This window comes from Rhinopithecus roxellana, chromosome 15 (assembly GCF_007565055.1).
Source record: "Rhinopithecus roxellana isolate Shanxi Qingling chromosome 15, ASM756505v1, whole genome shotgun sequence".
Classification (NCBI taxonomy): Eukaryota; Metazoa; Chordata; class Mammalia; order Primates; family Cercopithecidae; genus Rhinopithecus; species Rhinopithecus roxellana.
The window spans coordinates 14,413,796-14,434,514 of record NC_044563.1 but is presented as its reverse complement, the minus strand read 5'-3'; the positions used below and the strand labels follow the sequence as shown (position 1 = coordinate 14,434,514).

Below are 20,719 nucleotides of genomic sequence, written 5' to 3'. Positions count from 1 at the left end.
GGGCCACCATGCCCAGCTGAGAAACTGTAATGAAGTCCAACTTATCAATTTTTTTTTTTCTTGTATAGTTCATGCTTTCTAAGAAGTCTCTGCCTACACCAAGAACTTAAAGAGAATATCTTATGTTTTGCTCTGGTAGCTTTATTGCTTTAGATTTACTTTTATGTCTATAATTTATCTCAAGTTGATTTTTGTGGATGACGTGAGGTATGGGTTAGGTTTTTTCTTCTATATGCATATCCATGAGTTCCAGACATATTTATTAAAGAGATTTTACTTCCTTCATTCAAATGCTCTAGTGACCTTTGAGGAAATCATTTGACCATATTTGAGAAAATCATTTGACCATATATGTAAGGGTGTATTCTTGGCCTCTCTCTTCTGTTCCACTGTTCTATTGGTCTATCATTTTGCCAATAACACACATAATGATTACTTTATTTGCTTCATTTTTAAAGGATATTTGCAGGGTACAGAGGTCTAGGTTGGTGCTGTTTTCTTCCAGCAATTGAAATGTCACCCTGTTGTCTTCTGGTTCCACTGCTCCTGCTGAGAAGTCAGCTGTTGGTCTTGGACATTTGAAAGTGAGTTCTTTTCTCTATCTTTTAAGATTCTATTCTCTGTCTTTTGTTTTTGGCAATTTGTTATGATGTTCTAGTAAGGCTTCTTTGTATTTATATCTGTGGATCACACACTTTCTTGATTCTGTGAAATAATGTCTTTCATAATTTTTAGGAAATTCTGAGCCATTACCTCTTCAAACATTGTTCCTGCCTTGTTCTCTCTCCTCTTCTCCTGGGATTCTGTATGTTGGATATTTTTTTGGATGTGACCCACATGTCCTTTATTCCCTTATCTCCCCTCTGCCTCCACAAATTCCTTTATGTCTTTATAAATCAGTTTGGATATTTTCTAATAACCTGTTTTGACCTATCTTTCATCTTTTCTGCTGTGACTAATCATCTGGTTTACTGTTCTACTTGTTATTGTAGTGAAAACTCATAAAATTTATCTTAACCATTCTAAGTATATGGTTCAGTAGTGTTTAGTATGTTCACATCACCAACCTTCAGAACTTCTCCATTTGGGAAAACTGAAGCTCAATATCCATTAAATAACTTCTCACAGCCCCTTCCTCCCAGTTGCTGGCAACAATCATTCTATTTTCTGTCTCTATGAATATGACTACTCTAGATACCTCACATAAGTGGAATCATTCAGTATTTGCCTTTTTGTGACTGGCTTATTTCACTTACCATAATTCCTCAAGATTCCTCCATGTTGTAGCATGCGTTGGAATTTCCTTCCTTTTTAAGGCTGTATTCATAGTATATATATCCCATATTTTGTTTATCCATTCATCTGTGGATGGGCACACAGATGGCTTCCACCTCTTGGCTACTGTGAATAGTACGGCTATGAACATGGATGTGCAAATATTTCTTTGGAATCTTGCTTTCAGTTCTTTTGGATATATATCCAGGAGTGGAACTGCTGAATCATATGGTAATTCAATGTTTAACTGAGAAACTGTGATACTGTTTTCCATAGTGGCTGCATTTTTTTTTTTTTGTTAGTTTTTATTTCATAATCATAAACTTAACTCTGTAATCCAGCTATATGTGGAGGGATATAATGAAAATGTAGAAGTCAAAGAACTGCAGTGAGAATACAAATACTATAGGATACTGTGAGCAAATGGGGTTGAACGGTGCTCTCCTGAGCTACAAAAGGAAAGGTCTGGTGGTTAAGATAAAACAGAAGTGAAATTTATTAGAGTTGTCTGCAGTTGGCAATGGCGATCTTCTTGCTTGTCTTGCCATTCCTGGACCCAAAGCATTCCATGACTTCCACAATATGCATGCCCTCTTTCATCTTGCCAAAGATCACATGTTTGCCATCCAACCACTTGGCCATGGCAGTGCAGACGAAAAACTGGGAACCATTTGTTTTGGGTCCAGCATTTGCCACGGACAAGATGCCAAGACCTGTATGCTTCACAATAAAGTTCTTATCAAATTTATCCCCATAGATGGACTTGCCTTCAATGCCATTATGGTGTGTGAAGTCATCACCCTGGCATATAAACTCTGGAATAATTCTGTGAAAGCAGGAATCTTTATAACCAAATCCTTTGTTTTTATTGTTCAGAGTGTGAAAGTTTTCTCCTGTCTTCGGAAAGGTGTCTGCAAATAGCTGAAAGGAGATGTCTCCCAAGGCCTTGCTGTTGATGGTGATGTTGAAGGGCACAGTGGGGATGACCATGGCCTAGTGACAGGGGCTGTTTGGGGGCAGCAGTGTCTGCAAAGCCAGCTGCATCATTTTATATTTCCACCAACAGTGCATAGGCGTTCCAATTTCTAGATCCTTGCCAATGCTTATTAATTTTATTTTTTTAATAGTGGCCATCCTAATTGGTGTGATGTGATATCTCGTTGTGGTTTGATTTGCATTTTCCTGATGATTTGTGGTATTAAGCATATTTGCATATGCTTGTTGGCTGTTTGCATATCATCTCTGGAGAAATGAGTATTCAAGTCCTTTGTATATTTTTTAATTGGGTTATTTTGTTTTTAAGTTGTATAAGTTGTTTATATAATTTGGATATTAACCCTTTATTAGATGTGTGACCTGCAAATATTTTCTCATAGTCTGTAGGCTGTCTTTTCACTCTATTAATTGTGTCCTCTGATGCCCAGAAGTTTTAAATTTTAATATAGTCCAATTTGTCTATTTTTACATTTGTTGCCTGTGCTTTTGTTGTCATATCCAAGAAATACATTCAATGTCTTAATGCTTTTTTCCTATATTTTCTTCCAAGAGTTGTACAGTTTTAGGTCCTACGCTTAGGTCTTTGGACCATTTTGAGTTAACTTTTGCATATGATATAAAGTAAGGGTCCAACTTCATTCTTTTGCATACGAATATACAGTTTTCCTAACACCCCTTGTTGAAGAGACCATCTTTTCCCCATTGAATGGTCTTGGCATCCTTGTGGAAAATCATTTGACTATATATATGAGGGTTTATTTTTGGGCTCGCCATTGTCTAATTTGATTTTATACCCATTGACTGAGTTCTTAATTTCAGTTATTGCAATTCTCAGCTCTAGAATATCCATTTGATTCTTTTTATCTCCCACAAGTTCCAATTATCTGGGGGGAAATTTCCCTTTTATTTATTTTCTCCTGGTCTTCTACTTTCTTGAACATATTATCATTGTTATTTCAAGTCCTGGTCTTAACTCCACTGCCTGAATCATCTGTGGGCATATTTCTATTGTGTGCTCTTTCTCTTGGTTTTCAGTCCCATCTCTTGAATATCTAGTATAATTTTACTAAAGGCTTGACATTGTGTCTAAGAAGGTGTCGAGGCTCCATATGATGTTATCTTCTAAAGAGAGCATTCATACATTCTTTAGCTTGGCAAGTAGACAATAAACTTAATCCAATAGCTGACTGAATTTGGGTTGCTATGCCATTGTGTAAAGGCTACAGTTGGCAATGGTGATCTTCTTGCTGGCCTTGCCGTTCCTAGACCCAAATTTCACTTACCCTTAGTTTTGTCCCTTCATAAAAGGCACAAATCTCCAGACTTTCCAAATGAAATCCCGGGATAGTCATCAAAAGCCTCTTGTCCTCAATGCTGGGTCTTGAACTCTAATACTAGCCTCCTAAAAACTGGTTTTTCACAGCTTTCTACTTGGCTTTCTGGTCTCCTGTGTTTTGTAGCTTCAGAATTTGCCAATGTATTGTGAAGAGTACTAGGCTCAGATCTGTCTTTCCCTTCTCAGCAGGATCTTAGCCCTTCTAGTATTCAATCTTATTTCTCTAGCCCTGCATGACTTCTAAAGGCTGTTTTTTTTCTCTGCCTAGATCAGCCTCCTGTATTGTAGCAGATCATTCTCTCTTTTAAAAAAAAGCTTGCATTTCCATCTTTTTCCTCTTTATGATTCCGTTTGGCTATTTTCCATAATTTTCTGCTTTCATTTTCTCTTCCGCTGCGTCTAGTCCATTTTTCTAAGATTGTTGACCTTCTTCCTTCCTTGTAAAAAACTCCTTAGAAATTAGGTTTAAAATCCCTTTATCTCTAATATAATTTGAAAATACTGTTCCTGGCTTTTCATTTTGTTCATTGTGTTTGTTTGAAATGCAAGTTTTTTAAAAAAATTAAGTTTATTCATCTTTTTCCTTAGTGTGTATGAATTTTGAGTCAATTAGGAATTTTTCCCTATATCCAAGTTACAGAGAAATTCCTATGCATTCTATTTGTCCTTGTATGAAGTCATTTTGTTACATTTATTTGAATCTCTGATCCATTTAAAATTTATCTTGGTGTGTAGTGAAGGAATGGATGTTTTTTTTTTTTTTTTTTTTTGAGACGGAGTCTCACTCTTGCCCAGGCTGGAGTGCAGCAGCACGATTTCGGCTCACTGCAACCTCCGCCACCCAGGTTCAAGTGATTCTTCTGCCCCACCCTCCTGAGTAACTGGGATTACAGGTGTGTACCAGCTAATTTTTTTTGTATTTTTAGTACAGACAGAGTTTCACCATGTTGGCCAGGCTGGTCTCGAACTCCTGACCTCAGGTGATCCACCTGCCTCCGCCTCCCAAAGTGCTGGGATTATAGGCGTGAGCCATCACGCCTGGTGGAATGGATACAATTTTATCTTTTCCTCTATTTAGCATTAAAACATACATTTCCTTTCACTGATGAGATGCTGCCTTTACAGTATTCAAAATTGCCATATGCAATTAGTTTTCTATTCTTTCCCATTGGTTTGTGCATTCATGCAGCAATATCAAACTACATTAATTAAAGGCTTCATGTACATTGAATGTCTTCTAGGTTAAATCCTCCTCTTCTCCCACTGTTCTTTTTTTCAGTTTCTCTAATTATTCTTAATTGTTTCTTCTTTGAGATGAACTTAAACAATTATTAATAGCTTGCCTGGCACCAAAAAGAAACATGGCATTTTTGTTATTGCATTAAAATGACAAATTAACTTAAGAGAACTGACATTATATGATGCTGAGACTTCACATGCAAGAACATGGTTAAGTCTTTCCATTTGTTCAAGCCTAGTTTGCATTTTTCAGAAGAGTTTTAAATTTTGGAGATTTCAGAAAAACTTGCCCAAGGTATTTTAAAATTCTCTTACAACTTCTGTTTTTTTTTTTTTTCAATTGTATATATGAAAAGTATTTTTTTTGTACGATAACTGTACTGATTTCTGGCTTAATCTGTTTTGGTCAATATCCATTTCCATGCTAAGTGATTTAAATCTTTGGAAATTTGTTGAGTCCTTTTTTATGGCTAAGTCATATGTTAAGTGTTCACATATGATAAACGTTCCTTCCTTGTGCACGTAAAAGAATAAATTTTGGGCTGAGCATGGTGGCTCACACCTGTAATCCCAGCACTTTGGGAGGCCGAGGCGGGAGGATCATGAGGTCAGGAGTTCGAGATCAACCTGGCCAATATGGTGAAACCCCATCTCTACTAAAACATACAAAAATTAGCTGGGCATGGTGGTGCACACCTGTAGTCCCAGCTACTTGGGAGGCTGAGGCAGGAGAATCACTTGAACCAGGGAGGCGGAGGTTGCAGTGAGCCAAGATAGCACCACTGTACTCCAGCCTGGGCAATAGAGCGAGACTCTGCCTCAAAAAAAAAAAAAAAAAAAAAGCTTATATGTCAACTAGGTCCAGTTTGTAATTGTGGTTTTTTTGGTCTGCTATAATAATAACTGCTATCAGTTATTATAATTTTATTCAAAACTACTTCGATTAGGAATATGTCTATTTATTCTGCCAGTTATGTCACCAATGCTTACCTTATATATTTTAGACTATATTCTTAGGTTCAGACTGTTTACAGAACATACCTACCTGTGAATTAAATCTATATTACTTTCCTATAGCTACTGTGACAAATTAACACATACTTTGTGGTTTAAAACAATAAAAATGTATTCTTTCACAGCTGTTAAGGCAGGAGGTCCAAAATCAGTATCATTGGGTCAAAGTCAATGTGTCAGCAGGGTTGTGCTCCCTTCAGAGGATCAAGAAAATCTGTTACTTCCCTCTTCTGGTTTCTTCTGGCTGCTGGCATTCCTTTGCTTGTGGCTACATAACTCTGCCTCTATTGTCACACAACCTTCTCTTCTGGATTAAGTCTCTCTCTGTCTCCTTCTTTATAAGAATACATGTGACTGGCTTAAGGACCTGGATAATCCAGGATAAACTGGATAATCCAGGATAATCGGTCCATCTCCAGATCCTCAATTTTATCTGCAAAGTCCTCTTCTTTCCATACTGTGTATGTACATAGTTTTCACAGGTTCCAGGGATTAGAACATGGATATCTTTGTGGGGGACACTATTCAGCCTGCCACAGATCCCTTTATTGTTATAAAATATTCCACTTTAACTCTAGTAATGCTTCTTATTATAAAGTTTACTTTCTCTGACAAGGGTATAGTTATATAGCTGTTATTTTTTTTATTTTATTTTATTTTTAATCTAGCCCACATTTAATTCTTAAGTTACACAGTCTTTCTCCATTTAACTACTGATGTACTTGGGTCTATATTTGCCATTGTACTATTTGTGCTCTACTTTTATGTACCTTTATCTTCCTTGACTTCCTTTGGATTAATCAAATGTTCTACATGATTCCATTTTCCTTCTATTAAGTTACAATTTAAAATAATTTTTAGTTGTTAGTCTAGAGCTTAAAACATGCTTTTTTACTTATTAAAGCCAATGCAAATTATTACTTTTACTACTTGGCTGATATCAATTAAGCCTTAGGACTTTTAAACTCCATTTGCTTCCCTCTCATCATTAATGTTACTGTTACCATGAATTTCAGATACACAGTACATAAAATTGAAACTCCTCAGGGTGTACAATTATTATTTTGTACAGTTACTATTCATTTACATATGTTTCCCAGTGTTCTTCATTCTTTCTTCCAAGTCCATATTTCTATCTGGGATTATTTTCTTGATGAACTTCCTTTAATTTTTCAATGCAGGCCTACTGGTGCCAAATTCTCTCTGTTTTTGTTTGTTTGAACACATATTTGTCTTGCCTTAATCTTTTAAGAAGATTTTGGCTAGTTTAGAATTCTAAGCTTGCAGTTTTCTTATTCTTGCACTTTAAACATGTTGTTACAATGGCTTCCTAGTTTCTATCATTTCTGTTCAGAAGCTAACAGTCTCATTGTTGCAACTGTGAAGGCAACTGGTAAATTAAAGATGGGCTACATATTCTTTGTCACTACCATCAGGTAGAGGATATTTTCCCTGTCTGTAATTCTGAGCAGGCCCCAGGACTTGCTTTGAAAGGCAGCATGGATGAAGTAGTGCTGCTTCAGTTTTATGCACAGGCTCTAAGAGGCCTGGCCCAGATGCTTCTGCTTTCACCCTCTTGGAGCCCTCAGCCATCATGTGAAATGGCCCAGGACCCTGCTGGAGAGGGAACTGCAGCTCTGCCCCAGCTAATGCAGCCACCCCAGTTGAGGCACCAGACATTTGAGTAAAGCCATCTTTGGTGGCCAGCCCCAGGGGAGTCCCCACATGTCTGCAGTTGTGTAAGTGACTCCAGGTGAGACCAGAAGAAATGCCCAGCTGAGTTCAGTTCAGCCTGTAGAATCTCAAGCAAAGAATAGTTTTGTTTTAAGGTAGTAAATTTTGGGGTGATTTGTTAGGCAGAAAAAGAAAACTGAAATAGTATTTCGTATTTAAATAGAGCATTGCCATGGTAAAAACTTAAGACATGTAGCACTAGTTTGAGGACTGAGTTACAGACATTTGGTGGAAAAGCAGCAGAGACTACTAAATGGAAGCTGGAAAACCACTGAGGAAATAGGTATTTCAGGCTGGACAGAAGCCATGTAATCTACTGACAGAGTAAGTGAGACTGTATCTTGGAAGATGCAAAAAGTACCTAGTGAAGTTATATATCTGGCTAAGGTTTCCAGGAAGAATGCTGAAAGTGATAAGCAATTTTTCAAAAAACACCTGTAGAAAGGTATTAAAAGAGAGAAGAACTAAACAAGGAACTGCTCAATTTCAAGCAGAATTTAGAGGAACATACTTTCAACCTGGGACTTGCAGCGTTACAAAATAAAACTTTCTCGTTACCAGCTTCTCCAGCAAAAGGTTCTGAAGTTAAAAAAAAAAAAAAATCCAGAGAGTTAACAGTAGGACTATGGTCTCAGGGTCAAGATAAAATAAAGGACATGCAATACAACCTTGTTACTACTACAGATGCTCCCTGACTTACAATGGGGCTACGTCTTAATAAACCCATCGTAAGCTGAAAATATTAAGTTGAAATGCATTCAGTACACCTAACCTACCATACATCATAGCTTAACCTGTTATTGCTTAAATGTGCTCAGAACACTTACATTATGCTACAGTTGAACAAAATCATCTAACACAAAGCCTATTTTATAATGAAGTGATGAACATCTCATGATTTACTGAATAGTGTACTGAACATAAAAAATAGAATGGTTGTATGGGTAGTTGAAATATGGTTGCTACTGAATGCATATTGCTTTCATACCATCCTAAAGTAAAACAGTTCTAAGCTGAACCATCATAAGTTGACGACCACCTGTATTTTAGAAAGATTTAAGCCAGTGCCTAGTGGATGCTCTCAGTTAGACAAAAGGCATCTAAGACTCTAAAGGGTATCATCCCTGATTCACATTCAAAGTATATGGAGGACTTCTTGAAGAAATTTGTGGGTGTGGCTTCTCTCTGGTGGGGTGAGTGATTTATAATTTGAAAGTCCACAAAGCTTTTTAAAGAAGTTGTGCCAGTGTGGATAACTGTGCCAGTTGGGACAGAGCCTAGAAGCAGGCTGAGAAAGCTATTCAGCTACAAAAATAGGACATTTCTCGTGGACAAGGAAAGACAGCTCAAAGAAAAAGTCAAGAACTGAGAAACAGAAAAGGGAGTCAACTTCAGAGAACCAAAATAGACTAATCAAATGTTCCCTACCCCTGGAATTGGGGGAATTGGTGACATACAGCCACATGGATTTCACAACTGCCATGGGATTGCTATATGCCTTCAATTTCCTCTCGTAAATTTAGTCAATTGATGTGACATCATATCCTTGCCATAACAATGTAGGTTATATGTGCAGGGGTGGATTAAGACCAATAACTTTTTTTTTTAATTCATAGGTTTACAGGTGAAGAGAAGCTGTATCTGAGGAGTCTCTTCCATACACAGGAATCCTCTCTTATCTGAGGGGAATATGTTCCAAGACCCGCAGTGTATGCCTGAAACTGTGGATAGTACCGAACCTTATACACACTATTATTTTTTCCTATATACATACTTATGATAAAGTTTGATTTATAAATTAGATACAGTAAGAGATTAATAATAAAACAATTAAAATAATACACTGCAATAGAAGTTGTGTGGATGTGGTCTGCATCTTTCTCTACCTCAAAATGTCTTATTTTACTGTACTCATCTATTTTTGAACCTCAGTTGACTGTGGGTAACTGAAAACCATGTAAAGCGAAACCCACGGTTGAGGGGGAACTACTGTACACAAGTAGACTCTGAGCCTAATGTCATAATTGGATGGGACTGTGGGGTTCCTGGGGTGGGTGTCATTTTGCATGTAGGAGGAATTTAAACAATTTGAGCCAGTAGGAAGACTCGGGCAAATGAGAGATGCCCTAAAATTCTATTTGCCCTCCTCTTCACCCATGTCTTATCAAGAAGTGAAGTCCTGTTTCCTTGAATCTCAGCTGGTTTTGTGATGACTGGCTCTGACCAACAAGAATGCAGTTGAAATGATGCTGTATCAGTTTCTAGGCTTTGAGAAGCTGGGCAGATTCTGTTTTTTACCCTTCTGAAGCCCTGACCCATCACGTGATTATTACTGTGCCAGAGAGACCATGTGGAGCTGGAGAGACCAGATGGACTTGGAGGGATCACATGGTACTTAAGAGACCATGTAGAGACAGAGCCTGGACAGCTCCCACTCTTCCAGGCTTCCCCAGAGGCACCAAACATGGGAGTCAAGAGCTCTTGGGTGTGCAGCCCCAGCAATGTAAGTGACTTCAGGTGACATCAGCAGAAGTGTCAAGCTGAGCCCAGCGCAGACAGCAGAATTACAAAGAAATAAATGGCTGCTAAGTTCTGTAATTGTAAACAGCCATTTGTTTGTTTGTAATGATAGGTAACTGATACAGAAATAGTATTTTTCCTCCTGCCTCTTAAGCTTTTAATTTTCCTAGGTGTGCTTTTCATTGTACCTATTCTGCTTGGGGTCTGCTGAGCCTCTAGAATCTGTAGGCTACCTTTCATCCATTTTGGAACATTCTAGCCCATTTCTTCAAATATCACTTCTGCCCGATTCTGTTACTTCTCTATCTCCCAGACCCTAATTATATGTATGTTAGATCTTTGGAGTTTTTCCATCAACGTTTCTTTATGCTCTTATCAATCCCCATATTCCCTTATTTTCTCTGTGGTTCTGTCTGCATATTTTTCTAGTTCACCAATTCTGGTCTGTGCTCTGTTCAATCTGTTATTAAACCCATTCAAAGAGTTTTCATTACTCTATTTTTAAATTCTAGAACGCTTATCTGATTTTTAAAATAGTTTCTAGTTGTCTGGTGAAAAGGTACTTCTTTTCATCTACTTTCTTCATCTTTTCCCTTATTTTTGTGAATATATTAATTGTAGTTACCTTAAAGTCCTTGTCTACTGAGTATAATATCTCTATTATCTGTAAATCTGTTCCTGTTGTCTACACTTTGCCTTGTTATCAACCATACCTTCTTGCTTCTTTGCATATCTAGTATTTTTTTCTAAAAATTGTATTCTGGTCTTTCTGTACAAAAGAACCACAGCAGCTCCAGATATTAAAATATTTCATCAGGGCAGTTTTTCCCTTCATTCTATGAGGCAAAGAGGTTGTAAGACTCATCAACTCATTCCTGCCTGATAATGAGTTAGGTTGGGGCATGCAGTTTGGCAAGACTCAGTCTGTCTGGGTCATTCTTGTTCCTTAGTTGTGGCACACCAGGGATTCTGATTATTAACTAAGCTAGACCTAATTAGACCTAATGCTAGATTAGGAAATAATTTAGACCTAATCAGAATCCCCAGAGTGCCACAACTGAGGGACAGGAATGACCTCAGGTGTCTGAGTAGGTAGGTTAGGTGTCTGTCTCTTCAGCCCTAAAGACTTCTTCCTGTTAAGAGGTCCCCAGCTCACTTCAGTCTCACATCCAAGTAGTATCTAGATGAAAATCCTGAGGGGAAAAAGCCATATGATTATGGCTGGCTCTGTCATTCGGCATCTCCTTATTTCCTAAGCAGTGCGAGATGGAGATATTTCACTCTACCTTTCCTAAGTTTTGGGCCTAATCCCCCAGACTCCTGTGTGGCCTTAGATCTAATCAAAATGCTCTTTGGAAAACAACTGGTCATGTGTTTGATTTCCAATCTGTTAATTCCACCTTGAACAACTGCTAAAAGCTTTACTACTTTGTCTTTTTTTCTCAGTAATGGCTTTCTCCCTAGGCTAAGGCCAGTTCTTAGCTCATACCCTGAATCAACAAGCGCTGGCGGCACAGGCAGGAAGACACAGCTGGCAATCACCACTCACTTTGGAAAGGTTCTTCTGTCACTAGTAATTTAGTTCTTTCATATCTTGTTGCTGGCCTAGTTCTATGATAGCTTTAAAAACATGATTTTAGAAGTTTATCTGGTTCATTCAAGTTATTGTAAGGCAGTGACCTGCCCTGACCTACTACATCCTAACTGGAATATTACTTTTACATGTGTATTAACTTTTAATGTTATTTGACTAAATTCTTATATTCTTTGTAGTTGGTTTTCCATGGATTCTTTTGGGTTTTCCAGACATATGGTTTTTATCAGATACAGTAGGCAGTCTGAATGCCTTTGTCTATATTAATATATTCAAACTCATGTTGAGTAGTAGTAGATAGAGGGGACATTCTTGTCTGGTTCTTGACTTCAGTGGAAAAGCATTTAGAAGGCACCTAGTAAGGTCCTGGCTTTTCTGCTAAGTGTGTGTGTGTGTGTGTGTGTGTGTGTGTGTGTGTGTGTTATTGTGCCAAGAAAAGTATCAATTCTTAGAGTTCTTAACCTAAGTTGGTATTGAATATACCCAATGTTTGCACAAGTCTGGATATATGATTTTTCCCCTCTATCAATATGAAGGATGATATTAATGGTTTCCAAATAGTAAATCAATTCCGTATTCCTAGAGCAGCCTTTTAGTCATGAAGTGTTTTTCAAAATATGCTGTTAGATTGTTTGCTACTATTTTATCACTTTTGAATTGATAACAAGTGAAATAGGTTAGTAGTTTTTTTTTTTATGCCAAGTTTTTCAGATTCGGGGAACAATGATACGTTTTCTTTGTAAAATACATTTTCTTTTTTTGATACTCTGAAATATAGCAGCATTGGAAATTTTTGGTCTTTAAAGGTTTGTAAAAGTCCTCTGTGAAGTCATCTGGGTCTAGTGTGCTTTTTGGTTGGCGTTAACGATTTTTTTCCATTTCTTCCAGGGCAATCTTTCTAATTTAGATGCTGTTTCTACTGAGGTCATTTTTTCTGCATTGTAGGTTTCTAAAAAATATTATTTCACCTAGGTATTCAAACATATTTGAATAAATTATATGTTTTGGTCAAACTAGTGTGATTCTCTAAATGTCCTATTTTTATGGTCATGCCCCCTGTCTTTCGAATTTTACTTTGGCAATCTCATTTTCCTTTATTAGGTTAGCTAATGATGTATCTATTTTACTGATACACACCTCAAACTCAACTTTTGGATTCATTATTTCTTCTGATTTTCTGTATAACTAATGCATCTTTTTTCTTTCTTAATTCTTTTGCTTTTAGTTTGGTTTATCTTTTCATCCCAGTTTTGGGTGTTTAATTCATATCTTTTCTTATTTTTCATTTTTACTGCTACAGGTACTTAACGCTACGAAAATTTCTCTGAAAACTGTTTTAGTCTGTTCTACAGACTGTTATTTTATTTTCATTTATCTTCAAGAAATTCCACATTTTTTAGTTTCCCTTTGACTCAGGAGCTGTTTAAGTGACATGTTTTAGAATTTCCAGGTAGGAGGGCTTTTATATTGTTATTTATTATTATTATCATTATTTTGCATTCTGGCCAGAAAATGCTACTTTTATTTTTATCCTTGGAATTTGTTCACTGCTCTGATACAATTTTCATGAATGAATATTCTATGTTCAAATGACAAAAAGATGTATTTCCTATTATCAAAGTTCAGAGTTTGATATATCTAATAAGATCTACCTTACTGATTATGCTATTTAGGTGTTTTATATCCTTATTAATTTTTTGTTTGGTATTATGTGGTATATTTTAATGTTTCTGTGAATCTCCCTTAGTCTCTGCTTTATGACATTTGTTTCTGTGTTACTGGATATATAAATACTAATAATTATTACAAGTTTATTGTAAACTGTAGTCTTTAGCATTATAAAGTATATTTCTTTGTCATTTCAAGCTTTTTGATCTAAGTTTTTCCTTGTTAGGTATGGAGATCATAAACTTTGAACTCTTATTTGTATTTGCCTTGTACCCTTTATCCATTCTTTTATTTTTACCTTAAATCTTGTTAAATTCTATTTGGATGTTTCTTGAATATAGGATGTTTGGTTATGCTTTGTTAAAAAATTTGAACATCTTGTTCTTTTAATAGTTAAGGTAAGAACATTTGCAATTATGGATATAATTGTTTGTCCTTGGTCCCCTGAATACATCTGTTTAATGTGTATACATGTGTATTATTTTACTATATTGTCTATCTTATTTGTATACTGTGTCTTTTCAGGTTATCTTTTGGTATTTAGGAAGGCTTGTATTGTATCTATACAGTAAGGCCTTTATATAATACCATTACTCTCCCTTCCTTCACACTTTTTTTGGGCTATATTCTATTGGTCCCCTACTACAAACGGTATGGAAATTACCTGTAACCTTTTCTTACATTTCTACCTTTCCTCCCCACCAGCATTTAATTTGAAGTATCATTTTTTAATTCCCAACCAGTACCTATTAAGTAATCAGTGAGCTTATTTCATCTCTCATATATTCTCCTATTCTCTCACCATTTTTTGATAATTGTACCATAACTAAATTTTCAGAGCTCAAACAATCCCCAACTTAGGATTTTTCAACTCTGACAGTGTGAAAGCAACAGGCATACAGTAGAAAACAGTACAACACTCTTGTGAGCTGTAGCTTCCAGTCAGCCACATGATCATAAGGGTAAACAGCTGATACTCTATAATATACTGTGCTGCCAGATGATTTTACCCAACTGCAGGCTAATGTAAGTGTTCTGAACACATTTAAGAAAGGCTAGACTAAGCTATAATGTTTGGTATGTTAGGTGTACTAAATACATTTCAACCTATGGTATTTTCAACTTAACTATAGGTTTATCAGGATGTAACCCCACGGTAAGCTGAAGAGCTTCCATAACATACGATACTGTCTTGCCTCTCTTAGAGTCATTATTCACTCTTGGCTCTATAGACAATTATATAATGCTTGCTAATAGTCCCTTATACCAATGCTGCTCTGGTCATTTTCGCTGTCTGAAGCTTATCTCTACACAGTCTTCTCAAGAAGGGGCTCATGGAAACAGTATTTGTTGCATGTTAATGGCAATTTGTCTGTGGACTCTATATTGATGGTCAGTTTGGTAGCACATAAAATCCATGGCTCATCTTTTTTTATTCTTTAAGTATCCTAAATATGTTACTCCATTGTCTTCTAGAATCAAGAGTTGCTGTTGAAAAATCTGATTATATTTGTCTTCTTCCTTCCTTTCTTTCTTGCTTTTTTATTTTTTAAATTTTTCTTCCAAGATGGAATAATTTTGCTTCAATAAGCATTGCTGTTGACTGTTCTGGATCACTTTTCTATGGCACACAGTGCACCCTTTTAACAAAATCAGAAATAGAAAAGACTCAAATCTTATTTGAATATAGAGCTTAAAATATGTTCCTAACATAGTATCTTCAATTTTTCTTTAACTCTCTATTTTATTTTAGTCACTTGTCACTTCTGTCCTCTATGTCCCTTTCTGTGTTTGTGCTGTATTTCTCTTGCTGCTTCTTCCAATTTTGTCATCAGTTCTGTGACAAAATTTTTCTACTACTGACCTGTTTGTCCTGGCACTCAAGTTTAATATATTTCAGTTTTCTATCTCCTGTTTTTGTATCCATTGCTAATCTTTCTCCTGTTTTTTTATATTTTTGCTTTGTGTTCTTTATTTATGCAGATGAGTTTATTTTTATTTTATTTTATTTTATTTTTTAAAATGAGACAGGGTCTCACTCTGTTACCCAGGCTGGAGTACAGTGGCATGATCATGGCTTACTGCAACCTCAATTTCCTGGGCTTAAGCTGATCCTCCCACCTCAATCTGTCAAGTAGCTGAGACTACAGGTGTGTGCAAATATTTTAATTTTTTTGTAGAGACAGGGTCTTGCCATGTTGCCTAGGCTGGCCCAAACTCCTGGGCTCCAATGATCCTCCTGCCTTGTCCACCAAAGTGCTGGGATTACAGGCATGAGCCACTCTGCCTGGCCTAATATTTTAATCCACGGAGAAAAGTTTAGTCTGAATTATAATGTGTTCCATGACAACAGTTTCCTGCTGTGTGTTCTTTGGTAAGTTTTGCTGCTTTTTCCTATGGTATTCATTCATTCATTCATTCATTCATTCATTCATTCATTCATTCATTCATTCTTGAGACAGAGTCTCACTCTGTCACCCAGGCTGGAGTACAGTGGCGTGATCTCGGCTCACTGCAACCTCCGCCTCCTGGGTTAGCACTGATTCTCTTGCCTCAGCCTCCCAAGTAGCTGGGATTACAGGCACGTGCCACCACACCCAGCTGATTTTTGTATTTTTAGTAGAGATGAGGTTTCACCATGTTGGCCAGGCTGGTCTTGTATTCCTGACCTCAAGTGATCCACCTGCCTCAGCCTTCCAAAGTGCTGGGATTACAGGTGTGAGCCACTGGGCCCAGCCGGTTTTCTTTTATTTTTGTATCAGTGCTGTGTCTGCTCTGTTTTTATTACTCAGGATTTTCCTGGTTGGGCTACTTGTAGAAAGTTCCTTCAGGTAGTAGAATTTTGCTGATGTTTTCTGAAATTGCTAACCCTGCCTAACTTCTGCTACAATTCATCCTGTATGGTTTTTGTGTGGATCATAAACACTTTTGGCAATCCTTACATTTTTTTGAAGCCTGGGGATCATGTGCTTGCTCTAGTTTCATTATAATTGGGGTCTGCTGATGATTTTTCCATGTGCGATATCCAGAAGATGAAGGAAGTTGCTATCTCACTATCTCACAATGTCACATTCATATTTGAAGTTGGGTTAATTCTTTAAATGACTATGCTAAATTAGCTATTTAATATTATACAGTAGTAGAGAGATTCTTAGTCATAAAGTAATAAAATTAAATTTAAAAACCCCTCCTCTTTACACAAATATCACACAGAAGAAGAAGAGGAGTCTTACAATCTCTCAATGATATTTTCTGTAGGTTCTATGAAAATGCAATTTGGTAAATATTTTGTTTCATGATTTCAAGAGAAAAGACATTTCAAAGTGTGTTTCCCATCCATCATCCAAAATACCAATTATTCTTCACCATCAGAGTAATATCTGACTTATTTCATATACCTAGATTCCATGGTTTCCAACACTAACACCTCCATACACACATACTGGGGTAAAAAAAGAGAAAAATGACTAGGTAAGTTTCACCACAGAAGGTAGGCAAAGAGATAGAAAAGAATATTACCCAAGTGATGGAAAAAGCGACTGAAACATTCTGAGGGGAGTTATTTCACATTATCCTTTTAGCCAGCAAGTGCTAAGTAACTAACAGAAGAGGTTAGAGACACTTAGGAGCAAATAACCTAGAAAAGAAGTTAGAAGGAGGGCAATTGTTCCAGCTTTTCTGTGGGGTGACTTACCTTTTCTAAAACTTTGGCAATTCGGGTGCCAATTTGTTCAAGAGACTGTTGTGGATATTGGTCTTTGCCGAGATTTTGTAATACCTGGAAGGAAGGAAGATGGCAGATTAATAGAAAGCAGGATCTAGATGATACTGCTAATGCTGAGTTGGGCACCATACAGCACAGAGGCAAACTGTTTTTCTGGGATACATGCTGTGGTCCTACTGGTAAGGTAATCTATGGAAGATACATTTAAGGCTGTTTTAGCATCCCCTCAGCTCTCCCACATTTAACAAAAATTACAGAATATAAAACACATTCATTATAGCAACATTAGACCACAGAGTAAATGAAATAAACTGTGTAATCTTGTCATTCAGACATGTAAAGACATATAGAGAGGTATCAACCACTTTTAACACCTTTATATGTCTTTCAGATATTTTTCTATGTACATTTTCTCACAAAATATTGAATTATACTATATACTGTTACCTATGTTTTCACATTATATATTGTGAAAATTTATTCATGTCAATAAGAATATTTCTATATATTTTCTAATGGTGCCACTGTATACTATATTACTTCTGTACCAAAATTTATTTAACCAATGCTCTACTGTTGGATACTTGTGACACGTATTTCCAATTCTTCTAGGTAGACGCTTTGCTAGGTATATATTGGGTCTGCCTTCCTTACCTTCCTTCTTAAAAATGTCAACAGGAGAATTAACTGCCCCAAACATTTTTCTCAAGAGTCTGTATTTGGTGGCAAGGCAGAACTACTCCCCTTGAGGGGTAAATCAGGATTAAAATTCCATGGTCATAAATAAAAAAGGACTAATAAGCTCAGTCCAAGGGCCTGAAAGAAATCAGGCTTGGCCCAAATTCACCTAGGTGATGTCTAACTGAAAAAAAACCCTATTTTTTTTTTAAAGGCCTGGTCACCTGTGCTTTCCACTATCAATGTGCATCCTAATTGTGAGGCTAAAAACCAGCTTGAACAAAGTTGAGCACTCACCTCTGTTAGCTGACTCTCCCCTGTGTAGTGCAGGCTGGCTCGGTTGGAAACCCCATGCAAGTGGTCCAGGGTATGCATACTCGTGGGGAGATTGCCATTGCAAAGAGGCTCCATTGCTGGCTGCTGTATAGGGGTGGCAAAGTCTATGTGTTCTGTGATGCTGAAAAATGGGGATTACCACATTAGGAAATTTTTGAGTGGGTGCCAAGAGAAGAGAGATAGCATTAACAATCAGCTCATCGCCGGGCGCGGTGGCTCAAGCCTGTAATCCCAGCACTTTGGGAGGCCGAGACGGGCGGATCACGAGGTCAGGAGATCGAGACCATCCTGGCTAACACGGTGAAACCCCGTCTCTACTAAAAATACAAAAAACTAGCCGGGCGAGGTGGCGGGCGCCTGTAGTCCCAGCTACTCGGGAGGCTGAGGCAGGAGAATGGCGTAAACCCGGGAGGCAGAGTTTGCAGTGAGCTGAGATCCGGCCACTGTACTCCAGCCTGGGTGACAGCGAGACTCCGTCTCAAAAAAAAAAAAAAAAAAAAAAAAACAAAAAAAACAAACAAAAAAAAAAAAACAATCAGCTCATCATAGCTTCAACATGCTATCCCCTGATTTTAAACGAGGTAAGTTTTCTTCTAGGATTTCTTCTTCCAAGATATAAGTGGTGATAAATACCCACAACTGGTTATTATCTTTTAGTTTTCTTTTATGCACAGCAGCACATTCCTCCCCACAGAAAAAGTTACCTAAAGCTTAGACAGTAAATTTTATAGAGATAAACAGCCGTACATTGTATTTAGGTGTAAGACTAAGTACTTCCTTTCATTTTCCCACCATATACAAACTATTATAGACTATCATATGCACTAATATGACAAATTGGCACTGCCATGTTTTACTTGCAGCTATTTAAAAAGTCTAACAATTATTAGGCAAACATTCACTCATTATTTATTTACAGCCTATTACATGTCAGATACAAGGACTATAATAATGAGTAAAACATAGTCAGTCCCTGCTGTTATCATGTTCATTTTCTTGTGAGTGGTTCATTTATTACATGTGATAAGTTATAAAAGATAAAGTATGGTGCAATGACAGTACACTCCAGGAGGGTATATGTTGCCTCTACACTGGTGGAGGAGGGAGGTAGCTAGTAAAGGATTCTGTGGAGGTAAGATTAAGTTGAGGCCAGAAGGTTTAGTATGAATTAACCAGCTGAGAACCCACAGTGAGAACAATGCCACAGACAAAGGAGACACCACGTGTGACAGTCCTGGCAGGAGAGAGGGCAAAAGAGAGGATGAAAAAACAGGCAGGGAGCAGATCAAGAAAAGCAGATCAAGTCCACTTTAAATAGCAGTAAGAATTTCCTAGAGTGCTTTAAGAATGATTTGACTTATATTTGAAGAATTCTGAGTACTGTGGAGAGAATAGGTTGAACAGAGGCAAGAGTGAATAGAGCAAGAGGACCAGCTAGGAGGTACTGGATGAACCGATGTAGGGATGGTTATGCTCTGGTTTGAGGCAGCAATGGAGACGGAGAAAAGTAGGTGGTTTTGAAAAATACTCAGGGAGTAAAAGTGCTACAAATTAGTAAAAGACTGAATTTGAAGAGCAAGGGAGGAAAATTGTTAAGGATAACTCCCAGGTTTTTGGCCTAAGCATTGCTGGAGCTATTTACTAAAAATAGGAAAAGAAAAAACAAATGAAACAATAATTTTTTAATATGGAGAGTGGGCAAGAAAATTATGACTTTAGTTTTCCTGAGCATGGGATGCCTGAGTGCAATCTAGACAAGACAGGTCAGGGAGACAGACAAATGAGTTGAAGGCATTGTAGAAAGGTCTGGTATGGAGATTCAAGTTTGGGAGCTGTTAGTACATCTGTGTTGATTAGAATTTTGGGAGTAGATCAGTCTGACTAGACGTGATTACAAAATAGGAAGGCTTAGTGGTAAATCCTGAGGAACTCCAACACTTAAAGGGTAGAAAAGGGGTCAGCAAAAGAGAGTGAGTGTCCAGTGAGGAGAAAGCAGTTATTAGAGGCACCTAGTATGTCTTGGTAGGTGTTTGCAGATCTGGATTTGCTCTGGCTCCCTTACAACTGCATGATACTCATGAGAAACCATGGGTTTTGTGCTTCTATAAAGAGGATCCAGTCTTCAATACAAACTAAGCAGGTTATACATGGCTGCTACATAGCTTACGAAGGACAGGTGAAGGCACCGGGAAGGGAGGCACACTCACTGCTTTGCTACATTGGGTTGGGTCCACCTGGGGGCCATGGTCAGCATGGTCATCCTTTGAAAATTCAGCTCTAGAAAGGATAACTTTTCTACTATCTGCTAAGAGGGCATCCTTAAAGTCAGCTGGGTTCAGTGGAACTCAAATGCCATAAAGGAGGGAGAGGCTTAACATACTTACTCAATATTTTTTGAAGAAACTGCAAGCCAGGTACTCACGATGGCAGTCAGCTCTACCCAGCGGAGTTTGAGGCATTCGTCTGGGCTGGGCCATCCCAGACGCTGGTAGTCACGTTTTTTTCCTGGAAGGAAAGTATGCCATGAATCCATGCGATTGCGAAGGAACAGAACCCAAAGGGCCTTATACCCTGATGATTACTTCACCCAGATTGGTGTATTTGG

At 37.5% G+C, this 20,719-nt stretch overlaps 2 protein-coding genes across 2 annotated transcripts in view; both read right to left on the bottom strand.

The window, feature by feature from the left end:
• The window catches only part of TTC17 (tetratricopeptide repeat domain 17), a 148,950-nt gene that overhangs the window by 26,087 nt on the left and 102,144 nt on the right, over positions 1-20,719 (bottom strand). Inside the window, exons 20-22 of the mRNA XM_010378062.2 lie at positions 20,499-20,619; positions 18,076-18,235; positions 17,071-17,154 (exon numbers count right to left, since the gene is read on the bottom strand). Of these exons, the coding sequence (XP_010376364.1) occupies positions 17,071-17,154; positions 18,076-18,235; positions 20,499-20,619 (365 nt within the window). The remainder of the gene's footprint in view (positions 1-17,070; positions 17,155-18,075; positions 18,236-20,498; positions 20,620-20,719) is intronic.
• LOC104673896 (peptidyl-prolyl cis-trans isomerase A) lies at positions 1,619-4,342 on the bottom strand. The gene has a single exon (XM_030918488.1). It carries the CDS (start codon positions 2,263-2,265, stop codon positions 1,774-1,776), a length of 492 nt encoding a protein of 163 aa, XP_030774348.1. The 5' UTR covers positions 2,266-4,342; the 3' UTR covers positions 1,619-1,773.